The 23,699-nt window shown below is 37.8% G+C and overlaps 1 protein-coding gene across 5 annotated transcripts in view; it reads right to left on the reverse strand.

Annotated features, from left to right (window-relative positions):
• EPB41L5 (erythrocyte membrane protein band 4.1 like 5) overlaps window positions 1-23,488 on the reverse strand; it is a 124,702-nt gene extending 101,214 nt beyond the window's left edge. For all 5 annotated transcript variants that reach the window (XM_087435049.1, XM_087435047.1, XM_087435046.1 and 2 more), the window contains exons 1-3: window positions 23,335-23,488; window positions 16,917-17,104; window positions 4,214-4,318 (exon numbers count right to left, since the gene is read on the reverse strand). In XM_087435049.1, coding sequence (XP_087291175.1) covers window positions 4,214-4,318; window positions 16,917-17,096 — 285 coding nt within the window. In that variant the 5' untranslated portion in view covers window positions 17,097-17,104; window positions 23,335-23,488. The remainder of the gene's footprint in view (window positions 1-4,213; window positions 4,319-16,916; window positions 17,105-23,334) is intronic.
• Between the last annotated feature and the right edge of the window lie 211 nt (window positions 23,489-23,699).

Genomic DNA, 23,699 nt, shown 5'->3' on the forward strand with positions numbered 1-23,699 from the left:
TTTGGCCAGAGCAATTAGGCAAGAAAAAGGAATAAAAGAAATCCAAATAGGCAACGAAGAAGTCAAACTCTCACTGTTTGCAGATGATATGATTTTATATAGAGAAAACCCTAAAGAATCCATTGGAAAACTATTAGAAATAATCAAGAATTACAGCAAAGTTGCAGGATACAAAATCAACTTACAAAAATCAGTTGCATTTCTACATAACAGAAAGAGAACTCAAGAAGACAATCCCATTTACAATCGCCACAAAAAGAATAAAATATCTAGGAATAAAGTCAACCAACAAGGTGAAAGAGCTATACACTGAAAACTATAAGACATTATTGAAAGAAATCGATGACAACATCAAGAAATGGAAAGACATCCCATGCACGTAGATCAGAAGAATAAACACAGTTAAAATTTCCATACTACCTAAAGCAATCTACAGATTCAGTGCAATCCAAATCAGAATTTCAATGACATTCTTCACAGAAATAGAACAAAGAATACTAAAATTCATATGGAACAACAAAAGACCCCGAAAAGCTAAAGCAATCCTGAGAAAAAAGAACAAAGCTGGAGGCATCACAATCCCTGACTTCAAAATATACTACAAAGCTATAGTAATCAAAACAACAGGGTACTGATACAGAAACAGACACACAGATCAACGGAACAGAACTGAAAGCCCAGAAACAAAACCACACATCTACGGACAGCTAATCTTCAACAAAGGAGCAAAGAACATACAATGGAGAAAGGCAAGTCTTTTTAATAAATGATGCTGGGAAAACTGGACAGGCACATGCAAAAGAACAAAAGTAGACTATTTTCTTTCACCATACACAAAAATTAACTCAAAACAGATCAAAGACTTGAAGGCAAGACCCAAAACTATATAACTCATGGAAGAAAACACAGGCAGTACACTCTTTGACATCGTCATAGAGGCATCTTTTAGAATTCCATGTCTACTCGGACAAGGGAAACAAAAGAAAAAATAAACAAGTGGGACTTCATCAGACTAAAGAGCTTCTGCAAGGCAAATGAAACCAGAATCAAAATGAAAAGACAACCCACCAGCTGGGAAATAATATTTTCAAATCATATATCCAACAAGGGGTTAATCTCCTTAATATATAAAGAACTCAAAAAACTGAACAACAAAAAGCAAAAAACCTGATCAAAAAATGGGCAGAGGATACGAACACACATTTTTCCAAGGAAGTTACACAGATGGCCAAGAGACACATGAAAAGACATTCAACATCACTAACCATCGTGGAAATGCAAATCAAAACTACACTAAGATATTACCTTACACCCGTTAGAATGGTTATAATCACCAAGACAAAAAATAACAAATATTGGAGAGGTTGTGGAGAAACAGGAACCCTAATTCACTGCTGGCAGGAATGCAAACTGGTGCAGCTGCTATGGAAAACAGTATGGAGATTCCACAAAAAATTAAAAATAGAAATACCTTATGATCCAGCTAGCCCACTACTGGGTATTTATCCAAAGATCCTGAAATCAACAATCCAAAGAGGCTTATGCACCCCTATGTTCATTGCAGCATCAGCCAAGTGGAAGCAACCCAAGTGTCCCTAGACTAATGACTGGATAAAGAAGATGTGGTATATATATACAATGGAATACTACTCAGCCATGAAAAAAGACAAAATCATCCCATTTGCAACAACATGGTTGGACCTGGAGGGTATTATGTTAAGCGAAATAAGCCAGACAAAGACAAACACCCCATGATTTCACTCATATGTGGAAGATAAACTTAAGCACGGACAGAGAGAACAGTTTGGTGGTTATGGGGTGGGGCAAGGGGGTTGGGGGGTGGGCACAAGGGGTGAAGGGACACATTTCTATGGTCACTGACAAACAATAATGTACAACTAAAATTTCACAATGTTATAAACCCTCATGACATCAACAACAACAAGAAGAATTTCTAATGCTGGCTTTACCAAAAACTCATTTTGACCAGAAGAAAGGCACTATATCTGTATCAAATGAGGGGGGGAAAATATTGCTATGGAATCTAGTAATTCAGTAATTGTTGACACTAGCAAAGAACAATTAACACAACTTAGCAATGGCTGCATGTCTATTTCTTTCCACAATTTCTTAAATATCTTAAGAAAAGGAAAGAAAGTACCTGAAACTTAACATTGGTATACTTCTACCTCTTTTCCCCTACAATTTCTAAAAAAAACAGGAAGCTATGAATTATCTACCCCTAAAATCATTTATTTTTCATTGATTCTAAGACTTTGACTCCATTATTCACGACATGAGAGTTGAATGACATAAACTCAATAATCAACCAAGCCTTCCCCAAATAAGGAGCAGACCAGAACTGAATTCAATAAACATTTTGTGTGCCTACTACATGCTGGGTAACAGAGCTAAGTAACTCATTCTCTGTCCCTAGTGGATTTAGTCTAACAGAAGAGAAATAACATTAAAAACAAAAATAAAAGAAACACCTCCTACACAAACTCCATCCAGAGATCAGAACTCTGAAACTATGGTAAAAAGCTTTGCAAATTTTTTCACGTATATATATGTGCATATATCCAGATTTTTTTTTAAATAGAAAAATTCAATTATACCATTTTATAACCCTTTTCATTGTTTACATCATTTCATGTCAACTAGCATACTTAAAAAAATCACCATTTTTAATGAGCTGGAGAGTATTCCATTGGAAGAGTGTGCCAAATTTTACCTAGCCATTATCCTGTTGCTGAATGCTCATGTTTAATTTTTTTTTTAATTCGGGGCGGGGGGGGGATGGAAATCAAGGAAAAAAATTACAGCTACATTTTTTTTCTTTTTTTTATAATTTTATTTATTTTTCCCCCCAAAGACCCAGTAGATAGGTGTACGTCATAGCTGCACATCCTTCTAGTTGCTGTACGTGGGACATGACCTCAGCGTGGCCGGAGAAGCGGTGTGTCGGTGCGCGCCCGGGATCCGAACCCGGGCCGCCAGCAGCGGAGCGCGTGCACTTAACCGCTAAGCCATGGGGCCAGCCCTCAGCTACCATTATTAACAATTGTAAATTCAGCCAAGATGTTCTATAAAGCCAGTTAAGGCACTCATCTCCAAAAGATGTGGGTTTTTAAAAGTATCTTATAGAGGTATTCCACTTAATTTATTAATCATACCAAACCAAACAAACAAAGCCCCACTCCAAAACAAACTTGAGAATTCTTGAGAACTCTTATTATATATAGTATTCCTACGCGTCCTAGATACCGCTATTGTGTCACTAAACACACACACATACACACACACTCCATCACAGACTTCCAGAAAACAAGGCTTAATGTCTTGATATCTTTATCTCTGCTCCTTCCCTCTCCCTGCTACTGTGAATGCCCTATTCCAGGCCTTAATATTACTTTTAACCTCAAAGTGTTTGTAATGACTCTTTCTGACTTTGATCTCTGCCCACTCCAAATAATCCTACACAATATTTCTATAAAAAACTTCCTGAAGCAAAACATAACCTCACTGCTTGAAAAATTCCTAATCTCAATTATTAGAGAATAAATATTGCCCATTTATTATTTAATACTTTTGGTATTCAGTTGGATGATATAGCCACTAATCCACCTTTCAATCATATCATCTACTATTTTCTTTTAAATACCCTCCAGTCAAATCCTAGTACAGTATTCAGTTCTTTGAAAAACCTCCAACTTCCTACCCTATTACATATGCTGTTTTCTCATTTGAAATACACATGTCAAAGAACATCTATTTACAGATAGAGAATCCCAGATCTGGAAGGGATCTTACAGATATTCTAGTCTACTCATCTTAATTTGCAAATTAGAAACTTCTATCACTTACCCAAGAGCTCACAAAACTCCCATTCTAGCACTCTTCCCATTACAGGGTGGTTCTCAAACTCCAGTATGCCCAACAACCAATCCAGTGGTTATTAAAAAGACGGACTTCCAAGTCTCATCCGCAAAGATCATGCTCTACTAATACAGTTTAGGGCCAGAACTCATTTTTTTTTAACAAGCACTTCAGGTTATTCTGAAGTAAGGGGTCAAAGTTTCAGATCAGAGTAAGAAAAATCACAGGAAAAAAAGAATGCATTAAGAATACGTAGCCTTGTAACACTTAGTACATCATCTGAAATTTTCCATTTCTGCCCCCATATGGGAACCTCTAGAACACAGCTACTCACTGCTACTTGCGCAGAATCCATGAATCTCAGTCCAAAATAGTCGCTTTCAATAAGGTCCAAGTGGTACATAATCTGATCAAACAGCTCTTGTCCTTTGGCTTTTTTCTGAAATGGTAAGAAAATAAATTAATCAATAAGTGACTTACAAGATCAATAAGCCTGAACTGAATATGGTTTTAGTTGTACAAAATATCTTTTAAAAAGCATTACTTGCGATACCAAAAGTATTACTTGCGATACCAAAAGTATTACCATATAGCAGGTAATGGGTAAGATACTATAGTTTTCCAATGAACCATTTAAAGCCAAAAGAGAATCTGTGATCTATATGTGCTTTCCCGGAGAGTGTTACTTCCAATCAAACAACAAATATTACTTCGTACCAAACATTCTATGTAAGGAGAAACTCTTATTTTGTCTTGTCAATTTTAGAGTCCCTACTTTAAAGGAGCTTTATAATGTAACTGGAAAAAGAAAACTTAGAAAAGTAAAAATCATGTGGAATTCACTACACTTGTCAACAGATTTTAGAGAAGAGAGAGTCACAGAGACTAGAATCATCAGTAAAGACTTAGAGAAGACCAGTTTTAAACCAGAAAGAATGTAAGATAGGAAATAGCAAAAACAACAATGGAAGGTGGGACGGAATATGGGATAATGAGAAAAGTACTGTCATCAATGCAGAAGACACCCAATTGGAGGGGGGTGATAACGAAGAAACTTGTACGGAAAAAGCAGTTCTCAAATTGTGGTCTCAGGACCCCTGAGGGTTCTCCATATGCTTTCAAAAGATCCACAAGGTCCTAGGATTCTCCTCACGTACCTCAAAAACAACACACTGCAACAGAGTGAATGCTGAAGCAGAAAAGAGATTCTAAGTATGCTGTATTAAACCAGACATTAAAGAGATTTGCGGGCCGGCCCTGTGGCTTGGTGGTTAAGTGTGTGCGCTGCGGTGCTGGAGGCCCGGGTTCGGATCCCGGGTGCGCATTGAGGCACCACTTCTCTGTCCATCCTGGGGCCGAGTCCCACATACAGCAACTGGAAGGGTGTGCAGCTATGACATACAACTATCTACTGGGGCTTTAGGGGCAAAAAATAAAATAAATAAAATCTTTAAAAAAAAAAAAAAAAAAAAAAGAGATTTGCAAAAGTGCATAAAACAACACTACTCTTCTCACTATTCAGTTTAGTAAAATAGTTATTTTTCATAAAAATGTTACTTATGATAACATAAAAAGGGTATATTATTGCTGTTTTTAAACTAACCAATAGATGAATATTTTTAAAATTTTTCAGTTTTAATTTCTAATATGGTAACTAACGATAGATATAACCCACATAAGCAAAAGCACTGCTGGGATTCTCAATTTTCAACAATTTTCATATACATCCTATCCATCCCCCTCCCCCTATATAATTTTAAATCATGATTTAGGATATTTCTTGTAAAAAAATATATGTATAGAGTTAGATTTTTTTTTATTGAATCGTCAATCTCTGCCTTTTAACTGACAATTTTATTTCAACTTGTCCTTTGCTTTTTCTAAACTTTTTACATCCTTTCTTTTTGACAAATAAAATTGTTATCCATACTTCCCGTTATCAAGACAAGAACTTTACCACGCCCTCATGTCCCTGATCTCCCCTCCACCCAATCCTCATCATGTTTTATGGATATACTTCCTGTATTTCTTTCTTTGGTCATGCTTAATTTTTTAAGACAATTTTTACTTTGGTATTTGATCATTCTTTACACGTCTTACAAGTATATATTTCACATATCTAGCAGCATCTGTTAGATATGTTTCTCCACTCATTTGAATTCTTCCTCCAGAACTGTTCTCCATGTGAGACTTAGTATGCTAATCTTCAAAGGGCTTCTATGTTTGAGAATATTTTAATCATGCTCTTATACTTGAATGATGGTTGGTTGGATATAAAATTCAAGGTTCAAAATTATTTCCTTTCAATACTTTCAGTACTCAAAATATATTATTACTCTACTGTCTTCTTGCAGTCTATGTTGCTGTTGAAAAGTGTGACGTCAATTTGAATCTTGTTCCTTAATAATGTTATTTATTCTCTTGATAAGCTTTTAGACTTCTCTCTATCTCGGATAGTCTTAAATTTCACTATAATGTGTCCAGGTATGGGTTTCTTCTTAACTCTATTTGGTATTCTTTTGGGCCTTTTTAATCTGAGATCTTTCCTCTCTCTTTAATTCTAGGACATCAATCTCTATTATTTCCCCATATTTCTCCTCTAATTTTGTCATTTCAAGTTTCCTACCTAAGTGCTGGCACTTTCACTTTTTTTTTTAAAACATATTTGTTAAGTGGGGTCAAAGTATTGGAAGTTTCCATGTGACTGGAGAACCTAGGCATTGAGAGTAATTTTGTGAACAAGTTAGAGGAGAAGGTTGTAATAAGAAGTTGGGGTATTTGATTACTGATCTGAGAGGTGACATTCCAGGCAAATCTGGGTGTGGTGTGTAACCCTCAGGGAATTTGAGTTTGGGAGACAGAGCAAACTTCAAATTCTAACCTTGTCATTTTTTTAGCTGTGTAATTTTTGTCAGATTGTTAAAGCTTTCTGAACTTTTGACTATGTTATGTATTCGTTAAATGGACAAGCAATAATCATCAGGGTAACTGTGAGTATTAAGTTAATGTTATGTTAAAAACATGTATATAAATAGTTATACTGTATTGTTTGGGGAATAACAAGAAAAAAAGGTCTGTACATGTTCAGTACACGCACAACCACTGTAGGTCTTCTCGCGTATTTATATACCCTTTCACACCCATTAGGACGGGTGTGTGCGTGTGTGTGTGTGTGTATACAGAAAATAATAAATGTTAGTGAGGATGTGGAGAAATTGGAACCTCCACTTAACAAGCATCAGCCCCCATTTCTCCTCTTTCTTTTAACATAACATAAAATTTACCATTTTAAAGTATACAATTCAGTGCCATTAAATATATACATAATGTGTGCAACCAACACCACTATCCATTTCCAGAAGTTTTTCTTCATCCCAATCAGAAACTCTACCCATTAAACAACCAGTCCTCATACTCCCTCCCCTCAACTCCTGGTAATCTCTTTCCTACTTTCTGTGTCTATGAATTTGCTTATTCTACATACCTCACATAAGTGGAATCATATAATATTTGTCCTTCTGTATCTGACTTCTTTCACTTAGCATAATGTTTTCAAAGTTCATCCATGTTGTAGCAAGTTTCAAAATTTCATTCCTTTTTAAAGCTGAATAATATTCCATTTTAAGGAAATACCATTTGTTTATCTTTTTATCTGTTGACGGTCATTTGGACTGTTGCCACTTCTTGGTTATTGTGAATAAAGCTGCTATGAACAGCGGTATACAAGTACCTGTTTGAGTCCCTGCTTTCAATTCTTTTGGGTACTTAGGAGCAGAATATGGCAAGTCTATGTTTAACTTTTTGAGAAACTGCCTAATTGTTTTCTGTAGTAGCTGCACCATTTTGCATTCCCACCAGCAATGCACGAGGTTTCATTATAACTCACCACTCCCTAAGAGTTTGGTGGAGGAGGGATAGGGAATTTAGGTAAGGGAATTTTAGGGGTGAGGAATTTTAGAGGTAGGGAACTTTAGGAAGTGCTATCATGATTTATTCTGGAGGACTCTTGTACCCACTGTCTGAGTCATTGCTATCACAATTATAGGGGGCAGATACTAATTATCAAGATAACAGTGGGGGTGGGCACCAAGACCTGAATTCGAATGGCTTTTTCCCCCCTAGTAGTATATACTTCCCCACTAGTTGTATATACTGGCAGTCCCTAACTCACACTACCATCACCGTCACCAACACCACCACCACCACCACCACCAAGGCCACATGCACATGCATGCGTGCACACACAAACACACCCCCCAGTACCAACACTCCTTCCCTGGGGCTTTCTAATTTTTCTCTTTATTTTATGACCATTCCTTCAGGGGTTAATCTCAGGGGAGGATGCCAGAGGCTGGCTTATTCCAAGTACAGCAAGTTCAGTGTGGCTAAAGCAAAATGAACAGCAGAAAAATGGTCAATAATGTGACAGAAATCTGCAAAAGACCATGAAATCTTAAACCCACATGGGAAAATAAGACAAACTAACTGGAAATTTAAACATATTTGTTCTATTAATATGATGGAAAGAGAAATATATACAAAAAAAGGAAAGAGACAGTCGTTACTGGAAATGACAAAAAACACATTTTATTTTAAATTATACTTAAAATAACTAAGTCACAAAACTCTTAACAAACTTAAACAGAACATAGCAATTATGCTGAAATTTGCAAATGGCAATGACCCTAAAAGGAACACAAAATATTTCTAAATTATAGCAAGAAGCCACAGAAGTCTTCTGCTGCATTTACTTACATGGTACCAAACTTACATGCTTCCATTACCTTAATTCTAAGGTATATTTCTCGAATCAATTTCATATTCCATCAACATTCTGTATTTGCTTCAAAGACCAAAGGAAAGCATGGCTAAAAAAATTATTCTCATCCTTATTCTGCCAAAGCAACATTTGCCAGCCTCTTGAAGCATGACAACTGTATTCTGAGAAAACAAAAGAATGGGCTTCTGCCAGCTGGGTAGCTGCCTCCTCAGAATAAAAAACTTTTCAAGGGTTTGAAACCCTCGTATTGACCCCTTAATAGAGGCCAACTGTAGGCCAACCCACAGCGAACACAAGGCATCTGCAAGTTCCTGAGGTTAATAATGGTCAAGCTAACAGATCTGACATCTCAAAGAGAATCTCACAAAACATCTTAATCTGATTTTCAGGGATAGCATAATATTTTTAAAACTTTTACCTGGAGTCTAGTCAGCAAGAGAAAGAACTACAGTCATGCACCGCATAACCACAGAAAAGGTCAACGACGGATCACAAATACAACGGTCCCATAAGATTAGTACCATATGGCCTAGGTGTGTAGTGGGCTATCCCATTTAGGTTTGTGTAAGTACACTCTATGATGTTCACACAACGACGAAATCACCTAATGACACGTTTCTCAGAACATATGCTCGTCGCTAAGCGACACGTAACTGTATACCATTTCATGAAAATAAGTCACAGAAGTAAATAAGTTAACTGCAGTACTCTGATCTCAGGAAGATTTCTGATTCTAACTCAGAAATAAAGTGCATTATTATTGACAAATTGGAAAAGTGTGGTCTTGATAATATTATTCTGGGTGGGTGAACACCTAACTCAATCATAACTTTAAAAAATAATTATTAATCTATTAGTATCAACCTTGGAAATCAGTTCCTAAATCAGTTGGCTCTGTCTCATTCTATATTCTGAGTTTTTCAGTTCATTATGCACTTAATAGCTTACAGGAAATAGACATTTTTGACATAATATATCATTCAATTCAACTGAACAATTACTGGACAGATACCTGTTATGCATTAGCTGCTAGTTATACAGATGAACGTGTTTACACTTCTTGTCCTCAAGCAATCACAAGGTTCCTAGCTAAGAATAAAATTACACACAACTAGTTTAGGCACAATAAATGAGTGCTATTCTTTCACTATAAACAAAACGCTAAAGAAATGAGGATGAGTTAAGTCTGCCTGAAAGTACTGAAGGCTTCAAAGGAATGTGTATTTGAAATTGGGCCTGGAAGAGTTAACAGAACTCTGGCACCCTAAGAAAAAAACAAAATGAACAAAGTTATGAAATCTTGACAGTGTACGGCGCAGCTGAGGAAAAAGACAGACTAGGGACAGCGAGGAGTAAGAAGACACAGTGGCAGAAGCTGCCAACATGATTCTTTCTAAAATTGCAAAACAGAACATCACTCTCATCTTTAAAATCCTTTAATTATTCTTCTTCCTCTACAGACTAAAGTGCAAATTCTGGGGCATAAAACAATCTTTCCAAACTGTTCCTTGCTTACTATTACAGTCTTATCTCCTATCACTTCAGCATTTGTACCTGCTTATACAACTTCCCCCAAAAGCCATGCTTCTGAGCCTTAGTAAAATGCAGTTCTTTCTGCTTAGAATGTCCTTTGGGTCTCTAACAAACTCGTGACTCTGGTTTATCAAGAATCAATATATCTGTGTTACCTTCCAATAATCCTGACAGAATGAATCCTCCTTCCTCTGTACTACCTTGTAGTTATAGTTAGTATAAAGTCTATGCAAAGACATAGAATTGTAAAATAGTCTATAGTTTGGGCAATAGTAAGAAGGCCCAGTATGGCCACAGTATGTGGAATGTGGACGTGAGATCCTTGATTCCAGGGTCATTGTCTCATTTATTTTTGTATACTCTTCCACCTTGCAGCTACTGAAAATGAACCAAGTAGAAAAGGAAAACAGATCTATACAGCTCTGGCCCACTATAAGTTCATTTTTCAGCTGCATCTAGACCAGCACTTGCTACTTATATTCTTTTCTCTCTTCCTAACAAATCATTCCAGGTCACACCTCTTTCAGACCAGTCCTCACTTCATACTCTCTTCTCTGAAGATTAAAACCATCAAAATATTATCTTTTCATCAGCCTTCCATTTTTCTCAGCATAAGAGGATAGTCTTCCTAGAATGTTCCTCCTACTATCGCTACCTGTGTATATAAAACCAATTCCTGAAGACCATTTTTCCTATTCATTTAAACGAACTCAGATCTCCTCTATCCAGCCATTCTTTAGCTGCTGTGTTATTTCCTTCCTGTCTTTTACTGCCAAATCTCATGGCAATCCCCCATTTTTCCTTCATGCAATTCCTCCAACAATTAAACAATATTTATTAGGCAAGGAACTATAAGGAGTCCAAAAAATACAGGACTGTCTCCAATAATTCTTTCAAACTCTCTAAAATCTGGCTTCCAAACTCATCATCCCACTAAAGCTCTTTTCTCCACTTCATCTTTTACCCCTCCCTCCACGACAGCAAACCATCCTCTCACATCTTCCCCACAATCTATATTACACCCTCCACCAAAGTTAGAACTATGTTTTGCTCATTTCTAACCTTCATTCCCTCTCCCCACCATATCCATGCACTAAGCCTTCATTCCACTGCGATCTCCCTGACACTCCTAGTCTGCAGCCCCATCATCTTGTGCCTTCATTACAATACACTCTCCAAGTTGCTTTTTTTCCTGTAATGAATCAAACATATCACCTCTAAATTAAACCTATATGCCATTTTTATCATATCTTTTGACTACTAAAAATCCTTAAGTGGAATAAACACAAATATATAAAAATTCATGCATTCTTTTTTTAACAGCATTGACATGTAACTCACATACCATACCACTCACCCTACATTAAAAGTATATAACCAAGAAGTATATAGTCAGCCCCTCAAATCCTCAGGTTCCACATCCACAGATTCAACCAACCACAGATCAAAAGGCCTACAATGGTTGCCTCTGTACTGAACATGTACAGACCTTTTTTTTCTTTCCTTATTACCTAAACAATATTGTATAACAACTATTTACATAGCATCTACATTGTATTAGGTATTACAAGTAATCTAGAGATGATTTAAAGTCTACGGGAGGATGTGCTTAGGTTATATGCAAATACTACACCATTTTATATAAGGGACTTGTGCATCTGTGGATTTTGCTATCCGTGGAGGTGGGAGTCCTGGAACCAACCCCCCCGGGTAACAAGGGACAACTGTATTCACAGATAGGTACAACCATCACAACTAATTTTAGAAGATCTTCATCACCTCACAAAGAAACCTTGAATCCTTTAGCTATTGTGCCTGACCACGCTTCTCACTGCCCCCTCAGCCCCCACCCATCTACCCTAAGCAACCACTAATCTACTCTTTTTTTCTACAGATTTCTCTATTCTGGACTTCCATATGAACGGAATCATATAATATGTGGTCTTTTGTGACTGGCTTCTTTCACCTAGCACGTGTCTGCAAAGTTCATCCATGTAGCATGTACTGATACATGATATACTGATACACGCTACATGGATGAACTTTGCAGACACGTGCTAGGTGAAAGAATTATTCAATTATATGGATATCACACATTTTGTTTATCCATTCAGCTGCTGACGGACATCTGGGTTGTTTCTCTCTTTTGGCTATTAAGAATAATGCTACTATTGGGGCCAGCCCAGTGGCATTGTGGTTGGGTTTGCACTCTTCATTTCAGCAGCCCGGGGTTTGCAAGTTCAGATCCCAGGCGCAGACCTGCACATGGCTTATGAAGCCATGCTGTGGCAGGCATCCCACATATAAAGTAGAGGAAGATGGGCACAGATGTTAGCCCAGGGCCAATCTTCCTTAGCAAAAAGAGGAGGATTGGCAACAGATGTTTAGCTCAGGGCTAATCTTCCTCACACACACCAAAAAGAATAATGCTACTACGAACATCAGTGTAGAAGCTTTTGTAGAAACATGTTTTCAATTCTCTCGGGTATATACCTAGAAGTGAAATTGCTGGGTCACACGGTAACTATGTTTAACCACTTGAACTGCCAGACTGTTTTCCAAAGCAGCTGCACCACTTTACATTCCTGCCAAAAATGGAACTGAAAGATTGTTCAGATTTCTCCACATTCTCACCAGTACTTATATTATCTGATATTTTTATTTTAGCCTTCCTAGTTGGTGTGAAGTTGTATCTCATAGTGGTTTTATCTGCATTTCTCTAACTTCTGATGTCAAGCATCTTTTCACGTGCTTACTGGTCACTTGTATATCCCATTTGGAGAACTATCTATTCAGATTCTTTGCCCATTTTTAAAATGGGTTGTCTTTTTATCATTGGGTTGTAACAGTTCTTTATATATTCTAGATACAGGTGTTTATCAGATGTATAATTTGCAAATACTTTCTCCCATTCTGTGGGAGAGTCTTAACTTTCTTGATGGCATCCTTTAAGGTGCAAAAGTTTTTAATTCTGATAAAAGTCCAATTTATTTTTTTCTTTTGTTGTTCATGTTTTTGGTGTCGTATCTAAGAAACTGGTGCCAAATCCAAGATCATGAAGATTTATCCCTACATTTACTTCTGTTTTATAGTCTTAGCTCTTACATTTAGGTCTTTGATCCATTTGAGTCAATTTTTATATAAAGTGTGAGGTAAGGTTCCAACTTCATTCTTTTGCATGTGGCTATCCAGTTTTCCCAGCACCACTTGTTGAAAAGACTATTCTTTCCCCCAGTGAATGGTTCTGGCACTCTTATCAAAAATCAATTGACCATGGGCCGGCCCCGTGGCTTAGCGGTTAAGTGCACACGCTCCGCTGCTGGCGGCCCGGGTTCGGATCCCGGGCGTGCACCCACGCACCGCTTCTCCGGCCATGCTGAGGCCGCGTCCCACATACAGCAACTAGAAGGATGTGCAGCTATGACATACAACTATCTACGGGGGCTTTGAGGTAAAAAAGTAAATAAATAAAATTAAAAAAATATATTTAAAAAAAAAAAAAATCAATTGACCATAGATGTATGGGTTTGTTTCTGAGTTCTCTATTCTGTTCCCTTGATCTGTGTGTCTATCCTTGTGCTGGCAGCACACCATTTTGATTACCAGTGCTTTACAGTAAGCCTTAAAGCTGGGAAGTGTGAGTCCTATTACTCTGTTCTTTTTCAGTATTGTTTTGGCTATTCTGAGTAACTTGCAATTCCATATAAATTTTAAAATCAGCTTGTCAATTTATACAAATAAGTCAGCTAGTAGTGGTGGGGAATATGTTGAATCTGTAGATCAGTTTGGACTACTGCCATCTTAACAACGTTAAGTTTTCCAATTAGTGGACATGGGATGTTTTTTCATTTATTTAAAGGTATAACTATACATGGTCTATATAATTTAACCATATACATATATATAATTTAAAACCTTCACCATCTCTATTAGCAAAGTAGGTACATAAAAAATTACTATCTACTCGTTAATCAAATATTTTCTATTAATTTATTTTTTTATTTTTTTTATTTTTTCAATGTATTTTTCTTTTCATTGTTTTTGATACCGATTTCTTTTTTTTTTTTTTTTGTGTGAAGAAGATCAGCCCTGAGCTAACATCCATGCCAATCCTCCTCTTTTTGCTGAGGAAGACTGGCCCTGGGCTAACATCTGTGCCCATCCTCCTCCACTTTATATGGAACGCCGCCACAGCATGGCCTGACAAACGGTGCATCAGTGCCCACCCGGGATCCAAACCCGGGCTTCCAGCAGCGGAGCACGTGCACTTAACCGCTACGCCACAGGGCCGGCCCCTCCCTATTAATTTAAAACTTAGGAGATGCAGCGTTTTACAGGACAGGCTATTTACTAAACAATACTAAGCTCAGAAATCAATCAAAGGAGTTAAGTGGCATTTCCAAAGAGAAAATTTAAAAATCGGTTAGTCAGAAATTTCTACCTGATCCCTTTATCATTCACTGAAAGGCATTCTCACTGTATTTAGTTCTTCAAAATAAAAAAGAATGTAGAAGGTATTTAAATTCCTCCCCCAATTTTGAGAGGAAAGGAGACCAGAAGGAAGAAAATGATCATTCTACTTGGTATATATTAATTTGAAGTCTAGGGATTTAAATTATTGTATTTAATCACATATAATCCCTTACATATTGCCCGGCAATCACCTTAATTCCAAGCGGGCTTACTACGATCACTAGTGACCCTAATCCTAATTAGAAATGAGTATATGCTTCACTCAATTTCCAAAATCAATTGTAAATCTTCTTTCAGAATCATCTTAGACTGTTTGAGAAGTTAAATCAGACAAAGGGAAAACCTTTTCTTTTTAGAAATTAACATTCCTCTAGCCTATTTTTTTCTTTAGTACGGCAGTTCAGCTGGCAGATGAATGCCCATTTTACATCCGTGCAAGCATCTAGAGTTAGTTTACTAACTCTAGGATTTCACCTGCAGAGCTGAAAAGGCAACTGTTCTAGTTCTACAAACAGTCAAATCTAAAACTCTTGGCTTTTTCACTGCAATTGTCTGCAAGAGCAGTCAGCTAGCATTTCTGGCCTTGATCAAGCATTACATACACCCTATTGAGCATGCCAAGCACAGGAAACTATTCTATACCAGTCACTAGCCATTGTTCCACTACTTTAAAACCTAGTGCTGTTTCTCCTCCACACTACACTGCCTCTTTAAAAAGCTCCTTTACAAATTCTACTTTCTTCCTATCAGCCTCTCCATCAACAACTTTGAGACTTCATACTTCAAACATTAGGTAATAAGAAACTTCTTTCCGGTCTCTTACACAGCAATCTCAAGCTTCTCACTACATATCTAATGATATTTTAACGGAACAGTACACAAAACTCTTAAGGTACTTATCAAATAAGAAATGAATATGAAAACTACCCTCACAAAGTATCACATATTAGAATGTCTCACAAACCCTCAAGAGGCCCTTACAGGAAGAAAATTTAAATGCCTTAAAGTCTTCCAGAATCAAAAACCCTAAAAATGTCCAGTATAATGCACAAAGATAATAAATACTCATAACAATGACTTCTGAACACTTGAAGAAATCCTGCGTCTTTAATTTTATCCCATTCTATTGTTTTAAAAATGTGTAAGGTACATACCTAGTACATTCTCAATTATTCAATTAACCAGAATATTCATTTAAACAAACTATCCAATTCTTTAATCTCTGACTCTGTGAGTTTATGGCTTTCCAGAACTTAGTCAACTACGTATCGTAGCAGCATCTACACTATCACCTCACACAAAGAGACCCTACAGCATTTTGGGTATATGAACGTGTACTAAAAAGAGTTTGTGAAGAGGGAAGACAGTGTGAAACATCCAATGATGCTTACATCAATTTGCACATTTTATAGCTTAGTTATGTAAATCTTTTAATGCAGAACGAAGCTATTAGAAAGAGATTTGGTATTAGTAAACAGCTCAGAAAGAAACTCAATTTCCCCAAAACCACAGAGCTACCTCCCTCTCCCCTCAAAAAAAGGCTTATAAGGAATAAGTTAACCCCTTTCAAATATGCTGGATTGTTGTACACTGTGAGTTATGATTAGGTATTCGTACCTGAAAAAAAAAACTACCCAAAATTTGCATATAATTACAACATCCTGTCTTGAAATAAAGATTACAGTCTATCAAAAACCTCCCCTGCAAACTACTTTGGGAGCAAAGAGATAGGCAGTCAGAGCTGAGGAGTATGAAAGTCCTTTTTCTCACTTCGTTTCACTAAAATTTCGGCAAGTACACCAAATTGTTGAGGAAGTTTTTGTTTTGAGGAAAGTGAGGAGTGTTTTGAAAATTACGGAAAAGTATAGAGAACTAAAAGTCTTACAGTATAGTATCGTTATTGGTCCCAAAGATTTTCCTTGCTTTAATAATTGCTCTACAAGGATTGTGAGAAATCCACTGAAGTACACTATGTACTGCCATCATAAAGAATACACATAAACACACACACAAATGACTTGTGCCAGTAACTGCCCTATCGTTTAAACGTTTCAGGTAACTGCCACTAATTCCACAGAAATACCACCATTCCAGGTACCCAAGGTTACCTGATCCATGTACCTGTAAGTTATAACGCCTGATCCATACTAACCCATATTACCTAATTCCCCCAGGAAGTTATCACTAGAAAGCACAAATGAAGAAAGCCATCTCATATAGAATTTGCAAAAGGTCAGCAAGATCTACATACCGGCAGGTCCACACTAACATCAGTACCATCCAGAAGGGACACCCTACACGTGATGATGGACTTAGAATCTCCAGCTGCAGGGATGTGCGTGGCAGCTCGTTGAGCTTCTCGGAGTCGCTCCTTCTCAGCATGTTTACGCATTGACCGACGCCCGAGCGTTCTCCGCAAGAAGCTCAGCATTTTTGTCACTATAAACCAGAAAGAAAAAGATATCAGAAGACTCCCCACAATTTGCAGTCAGACATACGGTGTTACTTAGTAAAGTCCTGTGGACATTAGCAGATATGCTATTAAAAAGGGCTCCTGTCAAGTAAATTAGGAAAAAAGTAATTAAAACTGGCTACTTGAATTCAAAGTTTTTAAAGACTTTTACATAAAATAGAGCTATGGCTTAGAGCATTTCTAAACTTACGGGACTATTTTATAAGGAGCTGATCTGATAGGAGAGGGCAAACATTTATGAAGTTCATCAGGTCTTCTGGGTCAATGAATTATGTACAATAGCCGTATATCCCTACAAACATTAGGAAATGATGTCACACACTAAGGTATCCTTTGATGATCATAACAATCCTAAGAAGTTCCACTTCTCTTCTGAGCATTCATAATAAAAATACAAAAATAATCACCTATTTCAGCTAAAATACAAATATAATTCAAATATTACGGTTTTATCAAATATTCTATTACATATTTGAAATTGCTACTCAATTTCTTTATAATGTCAAATTACTTTAATGCTATTTCTTTCCTTATCTCTATTAAGAACATAAAGGTTAATCAAAATAATTAAAACAGGTGTTAGTAGTCTTTAAAATAAAGCACACATAAAATGGAAACACCATAAAAACCACCTCGCTAATCTAATGTTACACGACTGAGTTTCAGAAAAATAAGTACACACGGTATATAAGCCAACAAATAAACAAAAAGACAATTATTAATTCCAGAGAAAACAAGAAGTTGTGCAGAAAAGGAAAAGCAATCACAGTACACTACATGACTCAGCTAATAGTTTAATAGTCAAAACACTATAAACACTAAATATTGATCTAACCATAACTATAAAGTAACTACAACTGAGAGGAGGTATATAATAGAGGTAGGTGTGGACAGAGGGCTAATTCCTCACCTTGCCTAGTGGGAATTCAACACATAATTCCTAAAACTAAAAGTCAAGAAGTAGCAATAAGACCATGTTATTTAAAACGTGAAAGTGGTTGCCTTAAGGAGGGAGCAGAATTCAAGAGCGTGCTGTTTTTCAAAAGAAGCCTTCAGGTCAGACGACTCTTTCTACTAGATATATTTGTAAACTTGATAAAAATAAAAGCTAATTTTAAAATAAATAAATATATCCCATTAAAAAGTATCTATAAAGTGAAGATTACCATACACACATTACAAGTATGAATATTACAAGTATGGATATTCCTACATAATTGGGTAAACTGGCTAAGCCATGATGTTTGTCATTTGTACATTCATCTGCTCAAAATCCCAAAGAAATAACTAAAATTTTAGATAGCTTTCCAGTTTCCAAAGCACTCATACATAACATGTGGCTCCAGTCTCGCCCTCTCCAGGTTTATTTCAGGCATTGCTCGGTCCCTTTGCACCTTGCTCTCCAGTCTCCTTTCAGCTGCCTATGAAAGGTTGTACTTGTTACCCCAGACTTCTAATACCCTTATGTCAGAGAATCCATATTTATTCCTTTTAACCCAACTACACCTATATCTCCCCTGAGAAACATTCTCTGCTATCCAGAGTCAGTCGCTCCTATCATCACACTTCCACTGAATCTTGAAAATATTTTATTGCTTCACTAATCAGATTTTAATTATTCACTTACACGTCTGTATCCTTTACCGTAAGCTCCTTGAGGACACAAGTCCTACTTTGAATAGTTGGCCACCCAGCACATTTCATCATCAAGTACAACACTTGTTTAGTAAATAATCCTAACTTGCTCCCCCAGGAAAACTCCCCAAAGATTGCCTTATTTTGATGAGTAAACTAAGGGTCAGAGAAATTAAACCATTGACCAAGTCCATTATTTAGCACACGGTGAAGACAAGGGTTCAAACTCCAATTTTCTGACTCCAAGTCTTGGTCTCTCTTTCTACATCATAGAACCATTCAAGTAAAACTCACATTTTAGGGATAAGAAATAAATTACCAAAGATCACAGCTAAAAAGGAGCTGAATGAAAATACAAACACAAAACGTACACGATGAATTTTTTTAAAACTTAATTCAGCTTATTCAACAAATTGGAAGGGGGGGTACAAAGGAAACTATAGATGAGAAGAGACTTAAAATACATATCAATCAATCACAATATGTGGACCTATTTTAGATTCTAATTCAAATAAGCTTTTTTTTTTTTAAGTTGTCAGATGTTATTGGGGGAAGCTAGGTGAAAGGCATATGGAAACTCTGTATTATTGTTTTTTTTTTTTAAAGATCTTTTTTTTTTTTTTAATTTTTATTTATTTATTTTTTTCCCTCCAAAGCCCCAGCGGATAGTTGTATGTCATAGCTGTACATCCTTCTAGTTGCTGTATGTGGGACGCGGCCTCAGCATGGCCGGAGAAGCGGTGCGTCGGTGCACACCCGGGATCTGAACCCGGGCCGCCAGCAGTGGAGGGCGCGAACTTAACCGCTAAGCCATGGGGCCGGCCCTGTATTATTGTTGTAACTTCTATATAAGTCTAAAATTATTTCAAAATAAAAAATTTTTATAAGTCACACATTTGTTGTTATATATATATACGATATATAAGACGTCTTGTATAACCAGCTGTTTTAAACTAGATGCACCTGTAAACATAAAAGCTGAAATATTAAATACCAACATTAAAAAATTATTCAATAGCTATAAATTGAGGCTTATATCCTCATTTTATAAGTATGCATACTCCTGTGTAATTAGGTAAACTGGCAAAGCCATGATAATTGTCATTTGAACTTCCCAAGGACTAAATTATACATACACACATTTGAATACTGACTGGATTGTTTAAGATAACCAAGGAATTACTGCCATTTTTCTTTTAAATAGTGGTATTAAAGATATGTTAAAAAAAAAAAAAAAGAGTCCTTATCTTTTCAGATACATCTTTTAAGATACATACTGAAATATTTATAGAAGAAATGATGTGATGTCTAGTATTTGCATCAAAATAATACAAGGAAGGGAGTTAAGTGGGGATAGAGGTGAAACAAACTGGCCAGATAACTGGCCAATAACTGCTGAAGCTGCATGATGGCTACACGGGGGTTCAGTATACTCTTCTGAATATTTATGCATACATTGAATTTTTCCATAGTAACAAGTTTTTTAAGGGGAAAAAAATGTTCGAAATGTGCTACAACTTTGTGGTTCCTGACAAGCAAATGAATTATAAAACAAGTTTTCTGACTTACACCTTATCCTACATCTTGAAAATAAAGACTCACTATACAAGTAGAGTTAACCTGCTAAGGAAAAACACAGCTTCTTCCAGGTTTAGAATTTTAAGAATTATGTATTTTGAACTATAAAACCCAGTGCCACAAATAGCAAGTTCTTTTTACAAAAATATGAAAGCAACTTACTTGAAAATAAATTTTAGATGGACTAAAGATTTAAAGTGAAAGAAATGAGAAAGTACTAGAAGGAAACAAATAGTATATTAGGGTAAAGGGCTTTTAAAATTTTTTCTGCAAAAACAATTTTTTGAAGGATTAATATGCAGTTTAATAAAGAACTATCACAAATCATTAAGATAACACAACAGAAAAAAATGGGCAAGATATGAAGAAAAAGTTTTAAAAAATGATATGCAATGAAAATATTCATAAAAAAAGATGTTCAACCTCAACAGTAGCCAAGGAAATACAAATCAAAAAATAAGATATTGTCTGTCATTGAAAAGACTCAAGACAGTCAGTGTTGAAAAGGATATGGGAAAAGCCATCAACCTGATACACTGTCCTCTTTGGAAGAGGATTGGACCACACTATCAAAAATTTTAATGTGCACACCCTTTCACTCAGCAATTCTATTTCTAGTAGGATATCCTAAAGAATTAGTCCTACATGTGCTCCAAGTTGTAGAAAGAAGAACTTTCAGGGCATAACTGACTCAAAATTTTAAATATGTCCATCAACATGCAAGTAGTTACACAAATTACGGTACGTACAATGGCATATAACACAGCTGTTTTTCAAGTACAGTTGACTTACACACTGACAAAATTTATAAGTGAAAAATGAAATCAGAGAAAAAGGAATATAGTTTTACCCCATACTGGGGGAGAATACATACATATACGTACTTATATTTTAGACACACACACACACAAAAGGACTAGCAGGACATGCAAACTGTTAAGTGAGGTTATCTCTGGAGAGGGTCATGTGGAGGTACTTAAATCTTCTCTAAATAGAATCTAGGGGGCCAGCCCTGTAGCATAGTGGTTAAGTCCCAGGCACTCTGCTTTTGTGGCCCAGGTTTGCAGGTTTGGATCCCCGGCACCGATCTACACCACTTGTCAAGCCATGTTGTGGCGGCGACCCACATACAAAATAGAGGAAGAATGGCACAGATGTTACCTCAGGGCTAATCTTTCTCAAGCAAAAAAAGAAAAAGATTGGCAATGGATGTTAGCTCAGAGCAAATCTTCCTCACCAAAAAAAAAAAAAAAAAAAGTTTTCCCATATTCACTCTTTTGCCACCCTCCACTCTTTCATTCTTCATGCTGCAGCAGTGCATTTTTATCAATCACAAATCCGACCCGTTTAAAAATCTTTAACGGCCTTGCTCCATGATGGAGCTCCTTCTACCCGCCTGACCCTGCTGGCAACCCATTCCCAGCTGCTCACTCTGCTCAAGTACCCCTTCTGCTCAGCCCAAGAATCTTTCTCACTGTGGGCATTTTTTTTGTGTTAGCTGTTCCATTCTTCTGGAATGCTCTTTTTCCACTTCACCTCTCCCCCGCCCTCTCCCACTTCCTCAGAAATGTACTCCCCCAGACTCCTGAGTCCTAATTAGGTGCTCCTTTTAGCACCTTAGCCTTTTCTTTATAACACTTAAGGAAACTGTAACTAAATACCCAATAGCTTATTTTTTTTACTAGGTATTTACCCCTCTAGGACTCAAGGATGGCTCCTAGTCTGACTCCTTCACCACTACGACCCAGCTAGCATAGCAATCTGCATATTAGGCGCTCAATAAAGAACCTATCTTGACACTAAAATAATACAGTGAAATTTTTGCATAGTAGTATTATATGGTTTTTTTAAAAAAAAAATACTAGTTTTTAATCTGTGATTTCTAAGTTTTCTGCAATGAACTAACAAGAAGGGTTTCCTTTACGACCATAAAAATGCAAATAGAAATAATCCACTATCTAAATTAACTGAAAATTTTTTTTTAAAATACATATCTATAATTTAAGTTTGTCATGAAATGTGTATACTCTCATACCCGACTGGTGGCCACAATCTTTGGTAAGCAATTGATTTTTGATAAAACAATATACCAATGTATAACAAGTGCCATGAAGACATTAACCCAGTAATCCCAATACAGAAAATGTTTGGAAGAGAATAATTCAACAGAAGTTACATCATTTTCTAATGAAGTTTATCTATAAAAAGAAGAAAACCCTGCCAACTAGCTTATCTGTACAAATAATCCACTATGTTAGCTAGGGTTCAGCAACGTGTTAGTTATGTTAGAAATAAGTGTTACGGGTAATTTTTTCCCCGAATTCTTAAAAAAAAAATACTTTGGATATTAATTTAAGATGCTGTCAAACGGTTTAAAAGACTTGATCTTCTTGCTCTCAAGTAAAATTCATGAGACTTGGTAACCACGAAGATAGTGACAGATACAATTAATGCTGACACATCCAAGAACCATCATCAACACGCCCACTGCCACCAGTGGGGGCGGGGAGGGCCCTGCAGACCTCGTCACCGCGGGGCACACACCTGCCTCGCACGATTTCCAAGCGGCTCAAGTTTTAGTCAAACGCAAATTAGTTCCAAAAGGACGCTCGAGCTTTTGTTACAAGACCGTGACACCAACTCAACGTGTGTTTTCTCCTTGTCCTGCCACAGCCGCCTCGCGCGCCGCCCCCACCACGCCCGCGACCCCGGCGGCGCCCGGCACACAGCGACCGGCTTCGCCGCGGGCGCTCGCTCCGGCCGCGCCGCTCGGCAGCGCCCGAAACTCGGAGGCCCTGCCCATTGGCCGCCGCCGCCCCTCCCCTCTCGGCGGGTTTAATGTTTTGCGGGCCAGCCGGGGAAGCGCGGGGCAGCCGGAGGGCAGCACGGCCCGAGCGCGGAGGCCGGCCGGGGAAGGGGGTCCCGCGCCGCGAGGGGCGCGGGGGCAGCCGGTGCGGCCGGGGCCGCTGGGCCCCGCGCTTACCTGAGCTGGGGACGACGGCGCGGCGGCGAAGGGGGCGCGGGGCGCCGGCGACAAGACGGGAGAGGTCCGAGCGAGGCTGAGGAGGGGGCGGCTCCTCTGGAGACGCCAAGAAATGGCGGCCTGACGCGCAAACCCACTCCGCGCTAATCCCCCGAGGACCCCGGCCGCCGGCCCGCCCGCCCCTTAAAGCCCCCTCTAAGCTCCGCCCTCGAGGGCGGGGCGCTCCGCTCGTAAATGGGCAATGACACCGCCCCGGAAATCGCCCGGCTGGGCGAGACTCAGGTTAAACCGGCGATGCCAGGCCGGGCCGACCTGCAACCCGCGCTAGCGGCCTGGAGTCCGCTGCTGATTTAAAGGGGCGCTGC

Source organism: Ceratotherium simum, chromosome 9 (assembly GCF_057802395.1).
Source record: "Ceratotherium simum simum isolate JZ-2026a chromosome 9, ASM5780239v1, whole genome shotgun sequence".
NCBI lineage: Eukaryota > Metazoa > Chordata > Mammalia > Perissodactyla > Rhinocerotidae > Ceratotherium > Ceratotherium simum.